Raw genomic sequence first — 18,451 nt, forward strand, 5'->3', positions numbered from 1 at the left:
TAAGAGTTAGTAAGAGTAGGGCGGTGGTGGTGCATGCCTTTAATCCCAACACTTGGGAGGCAGAGGCAGGTGGATCTCTGTGAGTTCAAGGCCAGCCTGGTCTACAAGACCTAGTTCCAGGACAGGCTTCAAAGCTACAGAGAAACCCTGTCTCAAAAAACCAAAAGAGAGAGAGAGAGTTAGTAAGAAGCCTGAGCTAATGGGCCAATCAGTTTATAGTTAAAAAATAAAAAATAAATAAATCTTAAAAACTTTTAAAAAATAACAATGTAAAAACATCACAAAACAAGCCAAGTGATGGTGGTATACTTTTAACCCCATCACTCATTCAGGAGGCAAAGGCAGGTGAATAACTGTGATTTCGACACCAGTTTGGTCTACAGAGCAACAACACAGAGAAACCCTGTCTCAAAAGGAAAAAAAAACACAAAAAACAAAAAACAAACTAAACAAACAAAAACCCACCACCAACAACAAAAAAAAACATAAAACAAGCAGTAAATAAAATTGTAAAAATCATTTCCATTCTTATAGTACTTGCAGGTATGACAACAGCACTTATTTTGTCATGTGTTTGTGCATGTGTGCGTGGGTGGGTTTGAGTATGTGTGTGTGTGTGTGTGTGTGTGTGTGTTAAATCCACACTGAGTATGCATGTGCATGCACCTATGTACAGACACGTGGAGGCAGAAGAGGACCCCAAAGGACTCAGGTACCTTCCTCTATCATTCTGTACTTTATCACCTTGAAGCAGGTCTCCCATTAAATGAGAAGCCCACCATTCTGGCTTGTATGGCTGGTCAGCAAGCTCTTGGGACACACCTGTCTCAAGACTAGACTAGCTTGGATTACATACTAAGAGACTGTTAAAAAAGAAAAGATCTAATCAAGTACCTTATGAGTAGAAATGGTTCATGAATAAATAAGATTTTATTTAAGTTCAGATAAAAATTCCAAATACCTTTAAGCCCAAGAAAAATTTAATTCCACATTTATAAGAAATGGATTATCAGCAAAAGTATCCAATAATATTCAAAATCTGGAAAGTAATTGGATGGGAGCCCCATGAGAGATGATCTGAAGTCCTGTCAGCATGTGCTGCAGAGGAGTAGGAAGTGCTCTCTTCTCTGGGGCATCCTTGAACCCCCATCCTTTCATCAAGCACAGAAACCCAGCTTTATCAACAGAACAGATGGGCAGTAGGGACAAAAACTGCCCAGCCTTCCAAAGTCAATTTCTGTTCTTTTTCTCAAGAGAATCTTAATTAATACTTCATCTTTTCAAAAACCTGAGGAATAATCTTTTTAAATTCTGACACATTTGCTAACTAACCTTCAAAGGATATTTATCAATAAAATAATTTTATCCTTCCATAAGAATAATTAACAGTTCTCTGGAGAACTGAAATATGGTAAACAAGAAAAAGTCTCAGCAATCTGCTAAGGCTGTGTGCAATAAAAATTCAAAGACAGAGATATTTTGTTTTTGAATATATAACCAAAGTGGAGAACCTTGAGGAGCTTTAGTCTTGTGAATTATTCCTACACAAAGGACAAAAGCATCTTTCAGATTCATTAATGATGAGAATTCAAAAAGACATTCCAATAATGAATCTGATTATCATACACAGGTTTTTTAGCAAACTGTACAGTGATAAGTGGGAAAGCCTAGAGGCATGACCATGTCACCCCAGCTACAGGCAAAGATAAGGCTGGAAGATCAGAAGTTCAACCGCAGCTTTAGCAACTAAGACCTTGTCTCAAGACAATTTTTTAAAATTTTTTATTACATCTTATCATTTATTTGTGTGTGTATGTGTTCAAGTGTGCCTGTGAGTGGGCACACATATACACCATAGCAAGCAAGTGGAGAACAAAGGACAACTTATGGAAGTTCGTTTTCTCCTTCATCCACATAGGTCCCAGGAATCAAATTCAAGTTGTCCATCTTGATGGCAAATGCCCTTACCTGCCGAGCCATCTCTCTGAATCTCAAAAATATCTTTAAATGGGGAAAGGGCTGAGGATGTACTTCAGTGGTAGGATTACCTTGCATGTACAAAGTCCTAGGTTCAGTGCCCAATGCCGTAAGTAAAATACAGTGCCAATAACTCTGTCAAAAGACTGTATACCCGCCGGGCGGTGGTGGCGCACGCCTTTAATCCCAGCACTCGGGAGGCAGAGGCAGGCGGATCTCTGTGAGTTCGAGACCAGCCTGGTCTACAGAGCTAGTTCCAGGACAGGCTCCAAAGCCACAGAGAAACCCTGTCTCGAAAAACCAAAAAAAAAAAAAAAAAAAAAAAAAAAGACTGTATACCCAACCTGGTATGGTGGCATAGACCCAGGTCTATGTGGAGGTGGTGGGACCAGGAATCAAGGTCATCCTCAGTTAAGCGTGAGTTTGAGGCCTGTCTGAGCTATGTCAGACCTTGTCTCAAAAAATAAAAACGAATGCTGAGTGGTGGTGGTGCACACCTTTAATCCCAGCTCTCGGGAGGCAGAGGCCGGTGAATATATAAGTACGAGGCCAGCATGGTCTACAGAGCTAGTTCCAGGACAGACTCCAAAGCTACCAAGAAACTGTCTTGAAAAACCAAAAAAAGTAAAAAAATAAAAGCGTATCACCAGGAATGGTCATGTACAACTTTAATCTCAGCACTCAAGAAGTAGAGGCAAAGAGATATTTGAGAGTTAAAGGCCAACTGGTCTACACAATTAATTAAGAAAAAAAACACCCTACAGGACTCAGAGGCCTACACACACTCAACAAAGTGCTCTGCCACTGAGTGACACCCCAACTCAAATGTACCATTCTTGATTCATCTGCTATACAATTTTAATAATTCAGAAGCAGTAATCATTACATTTGATTATCTCCATACACAGACTTATCAAGAAGCCAACTTTCTGCCAGGTCTGGTGTCAAGCACCTTTAATTTCAGCCCTTGGGAGGCTGAGGCAAGTGGATCTCGATGAGTTCTATTCTTAGGACTCACATGACAGAAGTAGAGAATCAATTCCAAAAACTTGTCCTCTGTATACACTGGCACACACATGAGCTCCCCAACCAACCCCAATATACACTCAAAAATAAGTAAATTTAAGAAAAAAATCTGAATTATACTATTTTTCAAACTATTTTTTCTATGATTTTCCTTTATTAACTCATCCTTTTTTCTTTCTTTTTTTTTTTTTTTTTTTTTGGTTTTTCGAGACAGGGTTTCCCTGTGTAACAGTCCTAGCTGTCCTGGAACTAGCTCTTGTAGGCCAAGCTGGCCTCGAACTCACAGGGATTCACCTGCCTCTGCCTCCCGAGTGCTGGGATTAAAGGTGTGTGCCACCACGACCCAGGTTAACTCATCCTTTTGAATTGTTATTTTTAATTCTCTATGAATCTCTATGTCCTATACAGAAAATAATACCTTTTTATTATTCTTAAGCGACTAAACAAGCTTGTCAAACTCTCCAGGATTTTGTTTCTTCAATCTAGTTTCGGCATTTTTCCTCCCAGTGTACTGCTCTGGCTGTATCACTTTTCTTCCCAGTGTATTGCTCTGGCTGTATCATTTGTTCAGCCGTGACTGCTCGTTTCCTCTGACCACCTGCTTGCCACTTAGAGAATTGTTTGGATATTTTGACTATTTGGGAGTGGAGAAAGAAGATGCCCATCTGGCAAAGGGCTTTGGGCAGCCTGAGGATCTGGGGGTGACCTCATCCAAAAGCCAGAAGAAAGCTATCCCTTCAGTCAGGCACCTGCAAAGAAATCAAGTCTGGGGGCTGGAGAGATGGCTCAGAGGTTAAGAGCACTGACTGCTCTTCCAGAGGTCCTGAGTTCAATTCCCAGCAACCACATGGTGGCTTACAGCCATCTATAATGAGACCTGGTGCCCCCTTCTGGCTTGCAGGCACACGTGGAAGGAATGCTATACACATAATATAATAAATAAATAAATATTTAAAAATAAATAAAAAAAAAAAAAAGAAATCAAGTCTGCCTACTGGCTACCGGTGTGAGCCTGGAAGCTGATTCTCCCCTAGTTAGGCCTCCAGGTGAGAACCCAGAGCCATTCACACCCCTCATCAGAGCACCCAGCCATCCCACGCCAAGATTCCTAATCCAAAGAGATGAGACAATAATGTATGGCAGTAGCTGCTGTATGTGTAGTGATTTGTTACACAGTAAAAGAAAGCAAATAAAGACTCTTAATGATAAATATTATGGACAAAATTAAGGCAGACAAAGGGAACGAAGAATATATTGGAAGGTGGGGTACTACTTATAAAGGGTTGCTTAAAGAAACCTTGCTGAAAAAGTGACATCACAAGTAAAAGGGAAAAGCCATGTAAACATCTGGGAATAGAAGGCTGGGAGCACAAGTACAGCAACGCTATGCGTGCAGATGTCTAACCTGTGGATGAACAATGAAGCTGGAGTCTGGTCTACAAGGGATGAAATAACAGGAAATACGACTGTAGGAATGATCACTGGACCTAAATAGTACAGTTGTATGTGGGCCATTATAAAGAAAGCCTCTGGCTTTTCAGAATGAAAAGGAAAGCTTACAAATAATTTGATATCATTATGTATTTTTTCTTTCTTTTTCTTAATACCAGGGAGTGTTGAGACAGGGTCTCACTATGTAGCTCAGGATGACCTGATGGAGGCAATCAAGAAGAGCACAAGATTTATCTGGGTGGGCTCACTGTAGCTTTAAAAATCTAGTGAGTAGACTATGAATATATCTTAAAGGAGAGTCACAAGGATAATAACATGGGTGCAGATGAAGGGATCAAGGGAGTTTGGCAGGATAGACAGAAACTTCTCATCAGCATCCAAAAGATAGCATCTGAAAACTAAGAGAACGAGCGAAGTTAGAAGAACGGCCCACAAAATGAACCTAGGTACTCTTGAGAGACAGGCAAAAGGACTAGAAAACCATCCTCAGCTACACAGGAAATCAACTTGAGATCCATGGGACCTTGTCTCAAAAAAAAAAAAATGCCCCTCAAAGCTGCAGAAATAAAATATAAAAACTCTAAAGGCCAATCAGAATTACAGACAGAGGACAGTACTTCTAAGGCAGTGAAGACAATGCACAATACTACAATGTAGATTCATGTGCTATAAACTTATCAGACCCACTGCAAGGACACAGAGTGAGTCCTAAGATAAAGCCCTAACTGTGGGTGCCAACAGCTGCCGTGCAAGTTCATCAACTGAAATAAACGTCCCACTCTGTAGGAGAATGTGGACAGTAGGGGAAGATGTGCATGCTGAGAGGGGCGAATCTGAGATTTTTCTGTACTTTCCTCAGTTTTCTTGTAAGTTCAAAGCACTCTTTTAAAAGTAAGGCTTTAAAAAAAGAAGTAACTAATTGTGCTGATTCATGCTTATAGGTTAAGTAAGAATTAACCACAGGATTCAGCAACAGGAAGTCTCTGATGACAATTAGGGAGGTGCTGGTGAGTGGACTCAACTGAAAATGAAGAAAAAAAACCCATGTAGACAATGAGTAAAAAAACACTTTCTCAGTTCCACGAGGACGGGGAAACACTGAGACTAAGCAGTGTCTCTGTTATCCTGCTTACTGAAATGAACTCTAAGCCATTTTCCTGACAGCTACAATAAAATGAGGAAATGTAACATAAAAGAATGCAACAAATCTTTGCATCATTGAAAAAAATGTTCTGCAGCATAAACAAATGTAACACATCTTAAAATAATATTCCACTATAGTCTAGCCATTCACAAAAAATCATGAAAATTACTAAATGTCAAATACAAATGTAAAATGCCCAACTTCTAGACCAGGGGTGCTTATCCTGAGGCACTCTTACCCAAAGATCAAACAGACAAAACTCAATGTAATTTGGCTATTGACCTAGCACCTGTACCCATCAGGCCTTAGCACTTTGGTATGTCAGTTTCAACTGAAAACATCTATATCTCTATTTCTGATGTTTCCCTGCAGTTGGCCAAGTGCTAAGAAGCAATACTCTATCCTTGCTAGTCCTCAGTCAATTACTGATGTGTTAAAAAAATATCTAGGGAGGGGGGACTTGATCGGGGGAGGGGGAGGGAAATGGGAAGCGGTTGCGGGGAGGAGGCAGAAATCCTTAATAAATAAATAAATTTTAAAAAAAAGACATGAATTTGGGTGGGCAAGGAGGTAGAAAGGATCTGGAAAGAGTTAAGGAAGGAGGAAAAATATGATCAAAATATACTGTATGAAAAATTTTAAATAATTTTGAAGAATATGTATACAGAATACAACATACAAAGATAAGGCTGACTCTCAGGGTACCCAGGGACTTAAGTCGGTGAATACACTTAAGGGCACAATGCCATGCTCCACGAGTATCTACCTCAATGCAGTGTATTTTATCTGATCTTTCCCATGTGAGGACTTGCCAACTGTCAAGGTGGCAATCTCTAGAATGACCTGGGAGATGGGCCCCAGGGCATGCCTGTGGAAGAGTAACTGGACTGCATTAAGTGAGGTGCAACACCTGCCCACTGTGGGCAGAAATATTCCCTGGCTAGGATCCCAGAGTACATTAAATGAAGAAAGGGAGCTGAGCAGCAGCATGCATTTGTTCCTCTCTGCTTCTTAACAAAAGGTACAATATGACCTGTCATTGCAAGCTTCTGCCACTGTAATAGCATCACTATGATGGCCTGTAACTCTAACTACAGCCCAAACTAACCTTCTTCTTCCCTAAAGTAGCTATATCAGAGTAGTTTATCACGGCAGCAGTAAAGAGACTAAGACGGCTCCCATATTAACTACATATATGTGAATCCTCATCTCAATGTGTGCTTCTAGAGACACAAAAAAAGTAAAACCCAAGAAGAAGAAAATCACTCCTCCATTTCCACAGCTGTTTTTTGAAGGAATGCTTCAAAGGAAAGCAGTGTTAGCAATCCATGTGATTTTGTCTCCGAGATCACAAATATTCTCATATCACATGAGAGTTGCTGTACATCTCAAAACATTTCCACACATTTTACTTAGAAATCCTTAGTGATGAGAAACAGTGCTAACCTGCACATGACTGTAATCTTCCTGTCGACAACGTGGTAATTTTCTTATTATGTTCTTGCAACTCTTGAGCAACTGCCTCTGTGCCAAGCAGTTACTAAACCACAAAACAGTAAAGCTGGATAGTTTGCAACTTGAGATTAACTCAGCTAGTCATGAGTGAATTCAGTGATCTTAGGAATCCCAAGCTTTTGCCTTGAAAAGACACAGAATCTTCAATTACACGTAACACAATTAAATGCAAATTGTCAATATTTTAAATGTTATTAAATGCATTTATTTAAAAGCATGTATACTATCACAAATATACTTTAAATATTTTGAAGCTGTGTTTTAATGGCTTATTTCCTTTGTAATGTTAAACATTCTATGTTACAGTTTTAAAAATCACCACACTGTGAAGGTTAAAAAAGGGGTACTTCACTAAATTTCCAAAGGAATTCATCGCAAAAAGTAAAACTTTAAGAAACTCTAACTCCTGAGCATATAGCCAAAGGCATCTAAGTCAGCATAAAACGGACAGACACCTGCACACCCGTGTTTGCTGCAGCACTGTTCACACTGACCAAGGTCTGGAGGCAGCTTATATGTATGTCAACAGATAAGTGGATAAAGAAAATGTCAAACATATACATAGTGGTGGGCTTGTTTGTTTTGGTTGTTTGTAAACTTTTATTGGGGGGGTACACTACTTGAGACAGGGTTCTCACTACATAGCCACAGTTTGTCCTGAATTAATGATCCTCCTGCCTCCACCTTAGCTTCCCAAGTGCTACGAGTATAAAAATGTGCTAACATAACCTGCCATGAAGCAGTTGGTTTTGTTTTAAGATTATTTTAAGTATATATGTGTGCCTGCATAAATTTATGTGCACCACCTGTATGCAGGAGGCCACAGAGGCCAGAGCTAGTCAATGGATGCCCTGATACTGGAGTTGCAAGCAGTTGTAAGCCACCATGTGGGTACTGGGAACCAAATCCAGGTCCTCTACAACAGCAATATATGCTTTTCACCTCTGAGCAGATGCTCCAACACCTATAATAGTCCACCATTAAAAAAAATAAAATTGTGTGATTTGCAGGAAATGGATGGAAGTGGAACTCCTTTCATGCTAAAGGCAAGTTGTTATCTGGCATGGTGTGAATGTATCTACTATATGGCCAGTTGCCCAAGGGAAAGAAATGCCAAGAAGTCCCTAAGGCTCAGAACCTAAAGTGATCCAAGGGCACACTTCTGTCTATGGAATGCTTACAGTCTTTTTCTCTCCATAAATGTACAATTTTCCCCTCTTCATTAAATATCAGATTTTTTTTTTTGGGGGGGGGGGGTTCAAGACAGGATTTCTCTGTGTAGTCCTAAATGTCCTAGAACTCACTCTGTAGACCAGGCTGGCCTCAAACTCAGATATTCAGCTGCCTCTGCCTCCTGAGTGCTGAGATTAAAGGCGTGTGCCACCAACGCCCAGCTTGATTTTGGGTATTTATAAAAACAAACACATGGATCAATGGAATCAAATTGAAGACCTGATACTAATTGACACACTTATGAACACCTGATTTTTGACAAAGAAGCCAAAATTGTACAATGAAAAAAAAAGGAAGCATCTTCAACCAATGGTGCTGGCGTAACTGGATGGCAACGTGTAGAAGAATGCAAATAGATCCGTGTCTATCCCCATGCAGAAAGCTCAAGTCCAAGTAGATAAAAAACCTCAACATAAATCCAGTTACACTGAATCTCATAGAAGAGAAAGTGGGAAGTAGCCTTGAATGTATTGGTACAGGATACCAATTCCTAAATATAACACCAGTAGCACAGACTCTGAGCATCAATCAATAAATGGGACCTCCTGAAACTGAGAACCTTCTGTAAAGCAAAGGATATGGTCAATAAGACAAAACAGCAGCCTACAGAATAGGAAAAGATCTTCACCAACCCCACATCTGGCAGAGGGTTGATCTCCAGAATATATAAAGAACTCAAGAACTAGACGCCAAAATACCAAATTAATAATCCAATTTAAAAATGGGATATAGATCTAAACAGAATTCTCAACAGAAGAAACTCAAATAGCTAAAAGACATTTAAGGAATTGCTCAACATCCTCAGCCATCAGGGAAATATAAATCAAAACAACTCTGAAATACCATCTTATAACTCTTAGAATGGCTAAGTCAAAACAAAGAAGACAGCTTGTGATGGATAAGATTTGGAATAAGGGCAAACTCCTCCATTGCTGGTAGGAGTGCAAACTTGTACAGCCACTTTAGAAATCATTATGGTGGTCTCTCGGAAAATTGGGAATTAATCTACTTCAAGACTCCGCAATACTACTCTTGGGCATATACCCAAAAGACGTACAATCATGTCACAAGGCCATTTGCTCAACTATGTTCATAGTAGCATTATCTGTAATAGCCAGAACCTAGAAACAACCCAGATGCTCATCAACCAAAGAATGGATAAAGAAAATGTGGTACATTTACACAATGGAGTACTACTTGGGGGTGAGGAGGGAGACGGGAGACAATGACTTCTTGAAATTTGCAAGCAAAGTAAGGTAACCCAGGCCCAGAAAGATAAACAGGGTATGTACTCACTCATAAGTGGTTATGGGATATAAAGCAAAGGATAACCAAGCTACAATTCACAATCCCAGAAAAGCTAGGTATAAAAGAAGACCCTAAGAGGGACACACATGGAGGGTCCCTGTAGTCAGAGGCTGTTTGTTTGTTTCCCAGATGCCCAGATCCAAAATAATCACACAGAAACTATATTATTACAACACTGCTTGGCCTATTAGCTCAGCTTCTTATTGGCTAGCTCTTATATCTTAAATTAACCCATTTCTATTAATCTGTGTACCACCACATGGTTGTGGCCTAATGGTAAGGTTCCATCTTGTGTAGGGCATCTGTCTCCTGCAGCAGCTAGATGGCTTCTCTTTGACTCCACCTACTCTCTCCTTCTCTATCTGCCTGGACTACCCGACTTGCCCTATTCTGAGCTGCAAGAGGTCCAAAGCAGCTTCTTTATTAACCAATAGTATTCATAGCAAGCATACAGAGGGGAATCCTACATCAGGTCCCAGGAAGGAAAAATAGTTAAAATCTCCTGGGTAAACTGGGGGGCGGGAAGGAGGGAGAGGATGGGGAAATGGGAACATGAGGGACCAAGAAGACCGAGTTGGGGGAGGAACAAAGCAGGAGAGCAACGAAGGAGGTATCTTGATAGAAGGAGCCATTATGCGGTAGGGAGAAACCTGGTGTTAGAAAAATTCTCATGAATCCACAAGGATGACCCAGTTAATACTCCTAGCAATAGTGGAAAGGATGCCTGAAAGGGCCTTCCCCTTTAATCAGATTAGTGAATAGATTAGTGAATACCCTAATTATCATCATAGAACCTACATCCAGTAACTGATAGAAGCAGATACAGTGACCCACAGTCAAGCTCTGGGCTGAGCTCCTGGAGTTCAGCTGAAGAGAGGAAGGAGGGATCATATGAACAAGGCGGGGGAGGGGGGGTCAAAGATATGATAAGGAAAACCACAGAGACAGCTCACCTGAGCTAGTGGGAGCTCAGGGACTAGGGATTGACAGCTGGGGAACCTGTGTGGAACCACACTAAGCCCTCTGAATGTGAGTAACAGTTACATGGCTTGATCTGTTGTGGGAGACCCTGGCAGTGGCACCAGAACCTATCCCAGGTGCATGAACTGGCTTTTGGGAGCCCATTCCCGATGGTGGGATATCTTGCTCAGCCTATACGGGAAAGAAGGAAGGAAGGGAGACTTGATCCTGCTCTCAAGTTGGTATGCCAGACTTGTTGACTTCTCAAGGAAGACCTTACCAAATTCTGAGAAGTGGATAGGGAATAGAAAAGGGGATGGGGCAAGAGAAGGGGAGGAAGGGGAAACTGGGGTTGGTATGTAAAATAAAAAGTCATTTTTTTAATTAAAAAATGAGAAAAAACTCTAAAATCAGGAAAATAATGATCAAATTCTAAACTCTAGTATATTTTAAACCTGAGTTTACGTAGCAAGCAACTAAAGGGCACACCCTGGAAGGTTTAAACAGAACTTTAGATTTGGAAGAAGGCACAGCGACTGATTGCTACTTTCTAAGGCAGGCAGATACAATCCCTTCCAGTAGACCTAGATATGCCAATGGGCTTCTAGGGGTTAGAGTTCACTTAAGACCACTCAGTGAATCAAGAGCCTCTGAATTTCCAAATTCTGACACAACCTAAGTTATAACAGCTAACTGCACAAATCTTTCTTAACAAAATCCAAAAGCCAAACTTGGAAACCTAAAAGTCTGATAATATTGGTTTAGGCAAGAACAAAGGAAAAGTTGGTGAGAACATTAATCAGGAACAGCAGCTTTGGAGAACTAACTGGCACTGTCTATGAAGGCTAAAGATTCAAGTAACCTACGTCCCAGCCAATTCTACTCCTGTGTACACGCAAGAAAAACCCATACTCATGCCTAACATACATGTGCAAGATTCTCATTGCAGCATTACTAACTACACGTCAGAAATGACATGGCAGATGAGTAGAAAAAGAGCAAAAGAATCCATCAGTAACTAGTATACAACAATATGCAGATGAATTAAGGACTTACTTGTGAGATTAAATTTTTTTAAGTTTTAAAATAAAATAATGGATTATTCAAACCACAGTCTGTAAGCCACTCTAATAAATCCCCATTATATTATTTTTCAATCAGTTCTGTTCCTCTAGAGAAGCCCAACTAATACACATAGCAACATATTGTCAGGAAAGGAAGGAAGGAAATCAGAATAGAGGAGGGGCAGTGGGAAGAATCAGGCAGTGGCATGTCATTGTGAATGCAGCAGCAGCAAGCCTGCTTTCTCCTTGTCCTTTTATAGACAGGGTCTGGCCTGCAGCTCTGTCTAGTCCCACCTGCACCTGTCTCAGAGCTAAGACATGTGCCACCACCCTGCACACTACTGTCCTCCTCCCACTCTACCTCTCAAGTGCTGGTACTACAGGAGTATGCCATGCAGTGCAGCTCAGTTCTACTTTTTAAACAGAATTGCATGGTAGTTTTAAGTAGAAAAACTAATTTTTAAGGTGGACCATACTCCAGTAGATGGCTATACATCCAAGAGTTTATTAGCAGTACAACTGGACTGACAGGACTTGTGGTGGTGTTGTTTTCTCAAAACAGTCTCACTACGTAGCCCTGGTTGTCCTGGAACTCACAGAGATCTACCTACTTATGCCTCCCAAGTACTGGGATTAAAGTCAAATGCCACTATGTCCAATTTTGGGCTCATTGGGTTAAAAAAAAAAAAGAACATTAAATTGAGTGAGTATGGAATGGGAGGTGACCCTAGGAGGAGCTGAATATCATCAAAACACCATACATAAAATTCTTAAAAATTAATTTAAAAAATTAAATGTAAACTCACAGAGAGAAAGACTCCCAGTAGGCATGGCCTGATGAAACCCACATGTACAAGGAGAACTGATTCTTGTAAGATGACTTCCATACACCATACTCATTCTCTCTTTGCCCCCATATACAAACACACACACACACACACACACACACACACAAATAATAAATGTAAAAAAACTTTAATATAATTGCACAAAAATAAAAGAGGAATAATAATGGCCATTACTTTCCAAATATGTACTATCTGTAGAGATCATACCAGATCTTTTACAAACATTATTTTTCCATTTTACAGAGCTGAGAATTGAGCTCAGGACTTCACCAATGGGAACCACTGCTTGCCATCACTGCGCTATATCCCCAGCCTCACAGACATTTGTATGCCTCAAGGAAGCTGTGCAGAATTGTCTCAATTTATGGAAGACAGAACTGAAAATGAACGTAAGGGTATTTTCAGTTGTTTTGTCTGAATATTTATTTTTTTTGGCTTGCTCCCTTACCTTTCCAGCAGTAGCAAAATATTCACCATCAGGAGACCATTCCATCAGATGTATAGACACTGAGGTTCTGAAAGCAAACAAAAGCAGCACGTTCAGAACACAATGCATTCTACGCATAAACAGTCAAATATCAATGTCACAATCATCTTAATAGGAGTGTTTCTGCCCATAACAATACACAGTATTTCACCTTACTAAAAATATAAATAAAACTAATTCAAAGTAACTTTCAAAAACAATTAAGTAATAGATGATATTCCTACATCCACGTTAATCAAAATCCTCATTATCACATGTTAAAAAGAGTTTATCACTTTCCCAGAGAAGTATCTCTCTCTATGTAGCCCATGCTAACACTAGTAGGACAGTCATCATTCCACTACAGGAAGCTAGATGCTTTCATATCTTCCCGTCACCACCATATTCCAACTCATTAATGAGCAATCCTATGTGTCAAGTCTGTCAACTCAAGTACTGAACTGTAAATATGAAAATATTTGAAAATATTTTACTTTGGGGGAATAATTAACTAACGCACAGATTAAAGAATGATACTATAATGTGTTTTGGTTAGAAAAAAGGCTACAGTTTCGATTTCTAAAATACAATACCATCCAAAACTAAAGACCTCTGTAAGAAGGAACATAATTTAGTAAATATTTTTTTGCGAAGTAATATTACAACGGACTTAGACACTGACTTGCACTGCCAGACACACTTCCAATCACTTAGAACAGGAGGGATTTTACTGTCAATTTCTTCCTCCTCTTCTAGAATATCACTTCCTGGTGGAGCCCACAACTGAATAGAATCAGTTGCTGTCAACAATCTGTTATCTGAAAATTTAAAAATGTTCTGATGAGTAATCAAGGAGTATCTACAGAAAGAAATGCAAACACAGTTCTGTTAGGTCTGTATACTATTAAGCAAAAATCTAAATACCATCTATGAAAAACACATGGGGTCAGTTCAAAAGAAATCCCCTAGGAGGAAAGTAAAAACAAACCTAACAAGAGTCACTCTTAGGGAAGACTTGAGAGAAAACAAACACTACAAAGACTTCCCCTAGCAATCAATACTAGAGTAGCCAGAGAGGAACAGCACATCTCAGACACCTTCTACAATGCAGTCTTCTCAAGGTAGGAGACACAACTAAAAATAAATGTTTCTACACAGACTATGAAACAGCCCTTATTGTGAATATGAAAGGAGACAATGGCTACTTATCATTACAGGTTTCTAATCTTTACAAATTAAAGACAGTAATTTCCTGAAATACACAATAACAAAAGAAGGTAAAGGATGCTTTCATTCCTGTCTTATTTATGAGTTTTGTACATAAAAGTTAACTAAAAAAAATCACTGATTCTTGAAATATAACAGTAAAAGGCAAAAGCAAAAAAAGAAGGGGGGATTAAGCTCAGTATAAAGCAATACATACCAAGAAGAAAAAGCTGTATTTACTCATCAACAAAAATAGAACATTGGTAATTTTTTTATCATCAAAGATTATCACATTTTATTTATACATTCAAATCAAATGCTTTATTTTAATAATTTCTGAGTATAGTTGTTAAATACCTTGAGGGTCCCATGCTAAGTTGTATGTCACAGAACTCAAAAAAAACTGCCCAGTTTTAAGCCACTGACACTTGAGTTGCTGAAACATGTAGAGAGAAAGAGAAAAATGTGTTTTTAAAATATCCCCAAATTCCACTATTTTATCATTTTCTTCAACTAAAAGAAACTTAGAAAGATGCAAATATTACACAACTATTTTAGAAATAACTCTCAATATTCCCACTTCCAGGTCATGCTGCCATAGAGAGCTGCTTGCACGCTCAATTAAACATGTCCTCTCAAACTACTAACACATTTTCAGAACACGAGACATCCTTCCCTTCACTCCTCCATCTGAAAATCCGTATGCTTTGTGATGATTTGCCTAAACCATCACCCCCGAACTGACAGCCTATCAGCATCTGGAACACTTGCCCGTTCTGCCATCACAACACTGGCGCTACACAATTACTGCTTATTTGTCTGACTTTCCTACAGACAGCAACACTTGAAGTGAAGGAAGGTCACCATAATCTTCAGGGATTTGCCACTGTTGGCTGATGCTTGTGTTTGTCTCGTTTCTGGCTTTTTTTTTTTTGATGGGAGGGGGAGAATTTGCTTGTTTTGAACAGGGTCTGGTCTCGAGTAGTCCTGGCAGGCCTGGAACTTGCTATGTAGCAAAGGATGACTTGGAACTCCTGACTCTCCTGCTTCAACCACCCAAGTACTGAGATTAGGGGCAACTACTACCATAACCTGTATATATGGTTGTTGTTAAGAATGGGGCTGGAATGAGCAAGGAAGTCAGGATCGCAAGGGGTGCACCCACCCACTCAGATGGTGAGGCTGATTTAATGGGAGCTCACCAAGGCCAGCTGGACTGGGAGTGATGGAGCATGTGATCAAACCGGACTCTCTGAACATGGCGGACAATGAGGGCTGATGAGAAGCCAAGGCCAGTGGCACTGGGTTTTGATCCTACTGCATGTACTGGCTTTGTGGGAGCCTAGCCTGTTTGGATGCTCACCTTCCTAGACCTGGATGGAGTGGGGAGGCCCTTGGATTTCCCACAGGGCAGGGAACCCTGACTGCTCTTTGGACTGGAGAGGGAGGGGGATAGGGAGGGAAATGGGAGGAGGTATAAATTTTTAATAAATAAATAAATAAAAGAATGGGGTTGGAAAAGGTCTGGGTGAAGAGTCTTTAGTTTTGTATTTTTATCTTTTTGCTTTGTCTTTGGTTTTTTGGTTTTAGTTTTCTTTTTGAGATGGGGTCTAGCCATATAACTTTGCCCTGTCTGTGGTGATCCTCCTGTGTCTGCATCCAAGCTCTAGTCTTCTACCATCAGCACATGCAGTGCCTATTATAAAGATGTTAAAATTCTTTTGATTAGGGCCAGAGATGACTCAGCAGTTATGAGCACCTGATGCTCCCCCAGAGGACCCAAGTCCTGTTCCTAACACTTACTTCAGGAGCCTCACAACCACCTGTAACTTTAGCTACACAAAATCTGACACTCTCTTCTGGCCTCCATGGGCTCCTGTACACACGGCACACATGCACTCACACACAGAGAATAAAAATAAATCTTTTTGAAATTTTTATGAATGCACAGAAATGGACTCACTGTCTAAAAAATAAAACTAGATAAAACTCTCAAGAAAACAAGACACCCTGGGTATCTAGTTCTCTCTTCTACCTTGTTCAGACAGGGTTTCTTTGTTATTTATCACTAAGGATACCAGTCAAGCTGGTCCCAATTCTCCTGTCTCCACCTCACATCTTACAACTGCTTCCAGTTCTGCATGCATTCAGGATATTCAAATTCAGGTCCTCACACCTGCACATGTGAGCCTTCTTCACCAGCACACGTGTAAAATTTATTATTTATTTATTTATTAAAGATTTCTGTCTCTTCCCCGCCACTGCCTCCCATTTCCCTCCCCCTTCCCCAACCAAGTCCTCCTCCCTCATCAGCCCAAAGAGCAATCAGGGTTCCCTGACCTGTGGGAAGTCCAAGGACCACCCACCTCCATCCAGGTCTAGTAAGGTAAACAACCAAACAGCCTAGGCTCCCACAAATCCAGTATGTGCAGTAGGATCAAAAACCCATTGCCATTGTTGTTGAGTTCTCAGTAGTCCTCATTGTCCGCTATGTTCAGTGAGTCCGGTTTTATCCCAGGCTTTTTCAGACCCAGTGTAAATTTTCTAAGTGGTTGATAATTCTAACCTTATAGGATTTTTTTTATATTTATTTATTTATTATGTATACAATATTCTTTCTGCGTGTATGCTTGAAGGCCAGAAGAGGGCACCAGACCTCATTTCAGATGGTTGTGAGCCACCATGTGGTTGCTGGGAATTGAACTCAAGACCTTTGGAAGAGCAGGCAATGCTCTTAACCGCTGAGCCATCTCTCCAGCCCCCAGGATTTTTTTTTTTAGCATTCAACAATATAAAATACAGCATTTAGTATATATGTGAATGGTTCTCAATGTGATGTGCTAGACCACTTAGCTGGTTAGTAAACTTACCTAAGTGCATAACTCCACCAAAGAAATGTTGGGGGGATCTGATACACTAGATACTATTCTAAGTCATCCACAGAACAGCCAGTGCTCTAGCCCTAAAGGGAAGGTGACTGGAATAGGGATGAATTCTGACGGAGAATAGTGTGGTGCTGGGAGGAAGAAGGGAGGTTATAATCTATTTGCAGGTTTATGATCTGCAAAAAATATGGCACCCTTACAGAATTTTAAAATTCTCTGAGAAGGAAGAAGGCCAGGCCATTAGAATCAGAAACTAGCAACAGAGACTAGCAATCCAAGCAAAAGGAAGAGCAGTTCAGACTAGGGGAGACCTCGGCACAACAAAGGCAATTAGCAACACTGTAGAAACTTAGGTTTCTAAAAGGCCTTTCCTAGCGTCACAGCTGCAGCTACCCCTCCCCACTGCTTGTACTGCTTCCTACGGAGCTCTCTATTGCTATTGTAAGTGGATTCTAAGTACCAAGAAAAAAAGTTAACCAAATTCTTAAAATATTCTATCAATTAATACTTACACTATTCCTCTTATGGGAATTTATGCCCAGGGGCTCAAAAATACAAACAGCATTCCCATATGAAGCTGCAACCTAAAGGAGAATGAAAACAATGGTAGTATTTAGGAAAGGGTGAAATACAGATAACCTTCTTTGCACAGTAATTACAAACTAATTTCATACAATCTAAGTCCAATTTATCTCCATAATTTATTTCTACAAATAAGCCTGGCAGTATACTAGATTTAACAATCTCTGTTGTCAAAAAAAAAAAAAAAATCTGTAACTATTTCAAAATAAAGCATCTGTTACAAAGTTTGAATAAATTCTTAAATATTCACTCAACAAACTTTCACTAAATTAACAAACTCAAGCCATCTATGTGACATATTATAGTAGACACAACTCACTAAACAACTTCTTTTTTTGTTGTTGTTTTGTTTTTTTTCCGAGACAAGGTGTCTCTGTAGCTTTCATGCCTGTCCTGGAACTAGCTCTTGTAGACCAGGCTGGCCTCGAACTCACAGAGATCCGCCTGCCTCTGCCTCCCGAGTGCTGGGATTAAAGGTGTGCGCCACCACTGCCCTGGCCTCACTAACCTTCTTGATAAGCATTCACTGTGACTGCAGATCCAAGGCCAGGCCTGCTGCTCCAGCTCTTGGCAGACGCTGAAACAGACAGGCTCACTGTGTCCGGGAGTGAAGACCAGCCTACACACCACAGTGAGACTTCATCTCAAAAACAAACAACAAGGCTGGTATTGGAATCTGAAAGAAATTGATTCCTCCTCTCTTACTGGCTTAAAGGTTAGGAATTTTCAGTTACAGATCACCAAAATAGCTAAGACAGAGAGGCCTGCAGTCTGCCAACACAGTG

General features: G+C 40.2%; 1 protein-coding gene across 4 annotated transcripts in view; it reads right to left on the reverse strand.

The window, feature by feature from the left end:
* Positions 1 to 18,451, reverse strand: part of Dmxl2 (Dmx like 2) — a 122,147-nt gene that overhangs the window by 88,595 nt on the left and 15,101 nt on the right. For all 4 annotated transcript variants that reach the window (XM_041638391.1, XM_041638393.1, XM_041638389.1 and 1 more), the window contains exons 3-6: positions 17,597 to 17,668; positions 14,557 to 14,635; positions 13,676 to 13,811; positions 12,976 to 13,042 (exon numbers count right to left, since the gene is read on the reverse strand). In XM_041638391.1, the coding sequence (XP_041494325.1) occupies positions 12,976 to 13,042; positions 13,676 to 13,811; positions 14,557 to 14,635; positions 17,597 to 17,668 (354 nt within the window). The remainder of the gene's footprint in view (positions 1 to 12,975; positions 13,043 to 13,675; positions 13,812 to 14,556; positions 14,636 to 17,596; positions 17,669 to 18,451) is intronic.

Source organism: Microtus oregoni, unplaced genomic scaffold, assembly GCF_018167655.1.
Source record: "Microtus oregoni isolate MIOR12 unplaced genomic scaffold, Mior012 000055F_ref0000237, whole genome shotgun sequence".
Lineage (NCBI taxonomy): Eukaryota > Metazoa > Chordata > Mammalia > Rodentia > Cricetidae > Microtus > Microtus oregoni.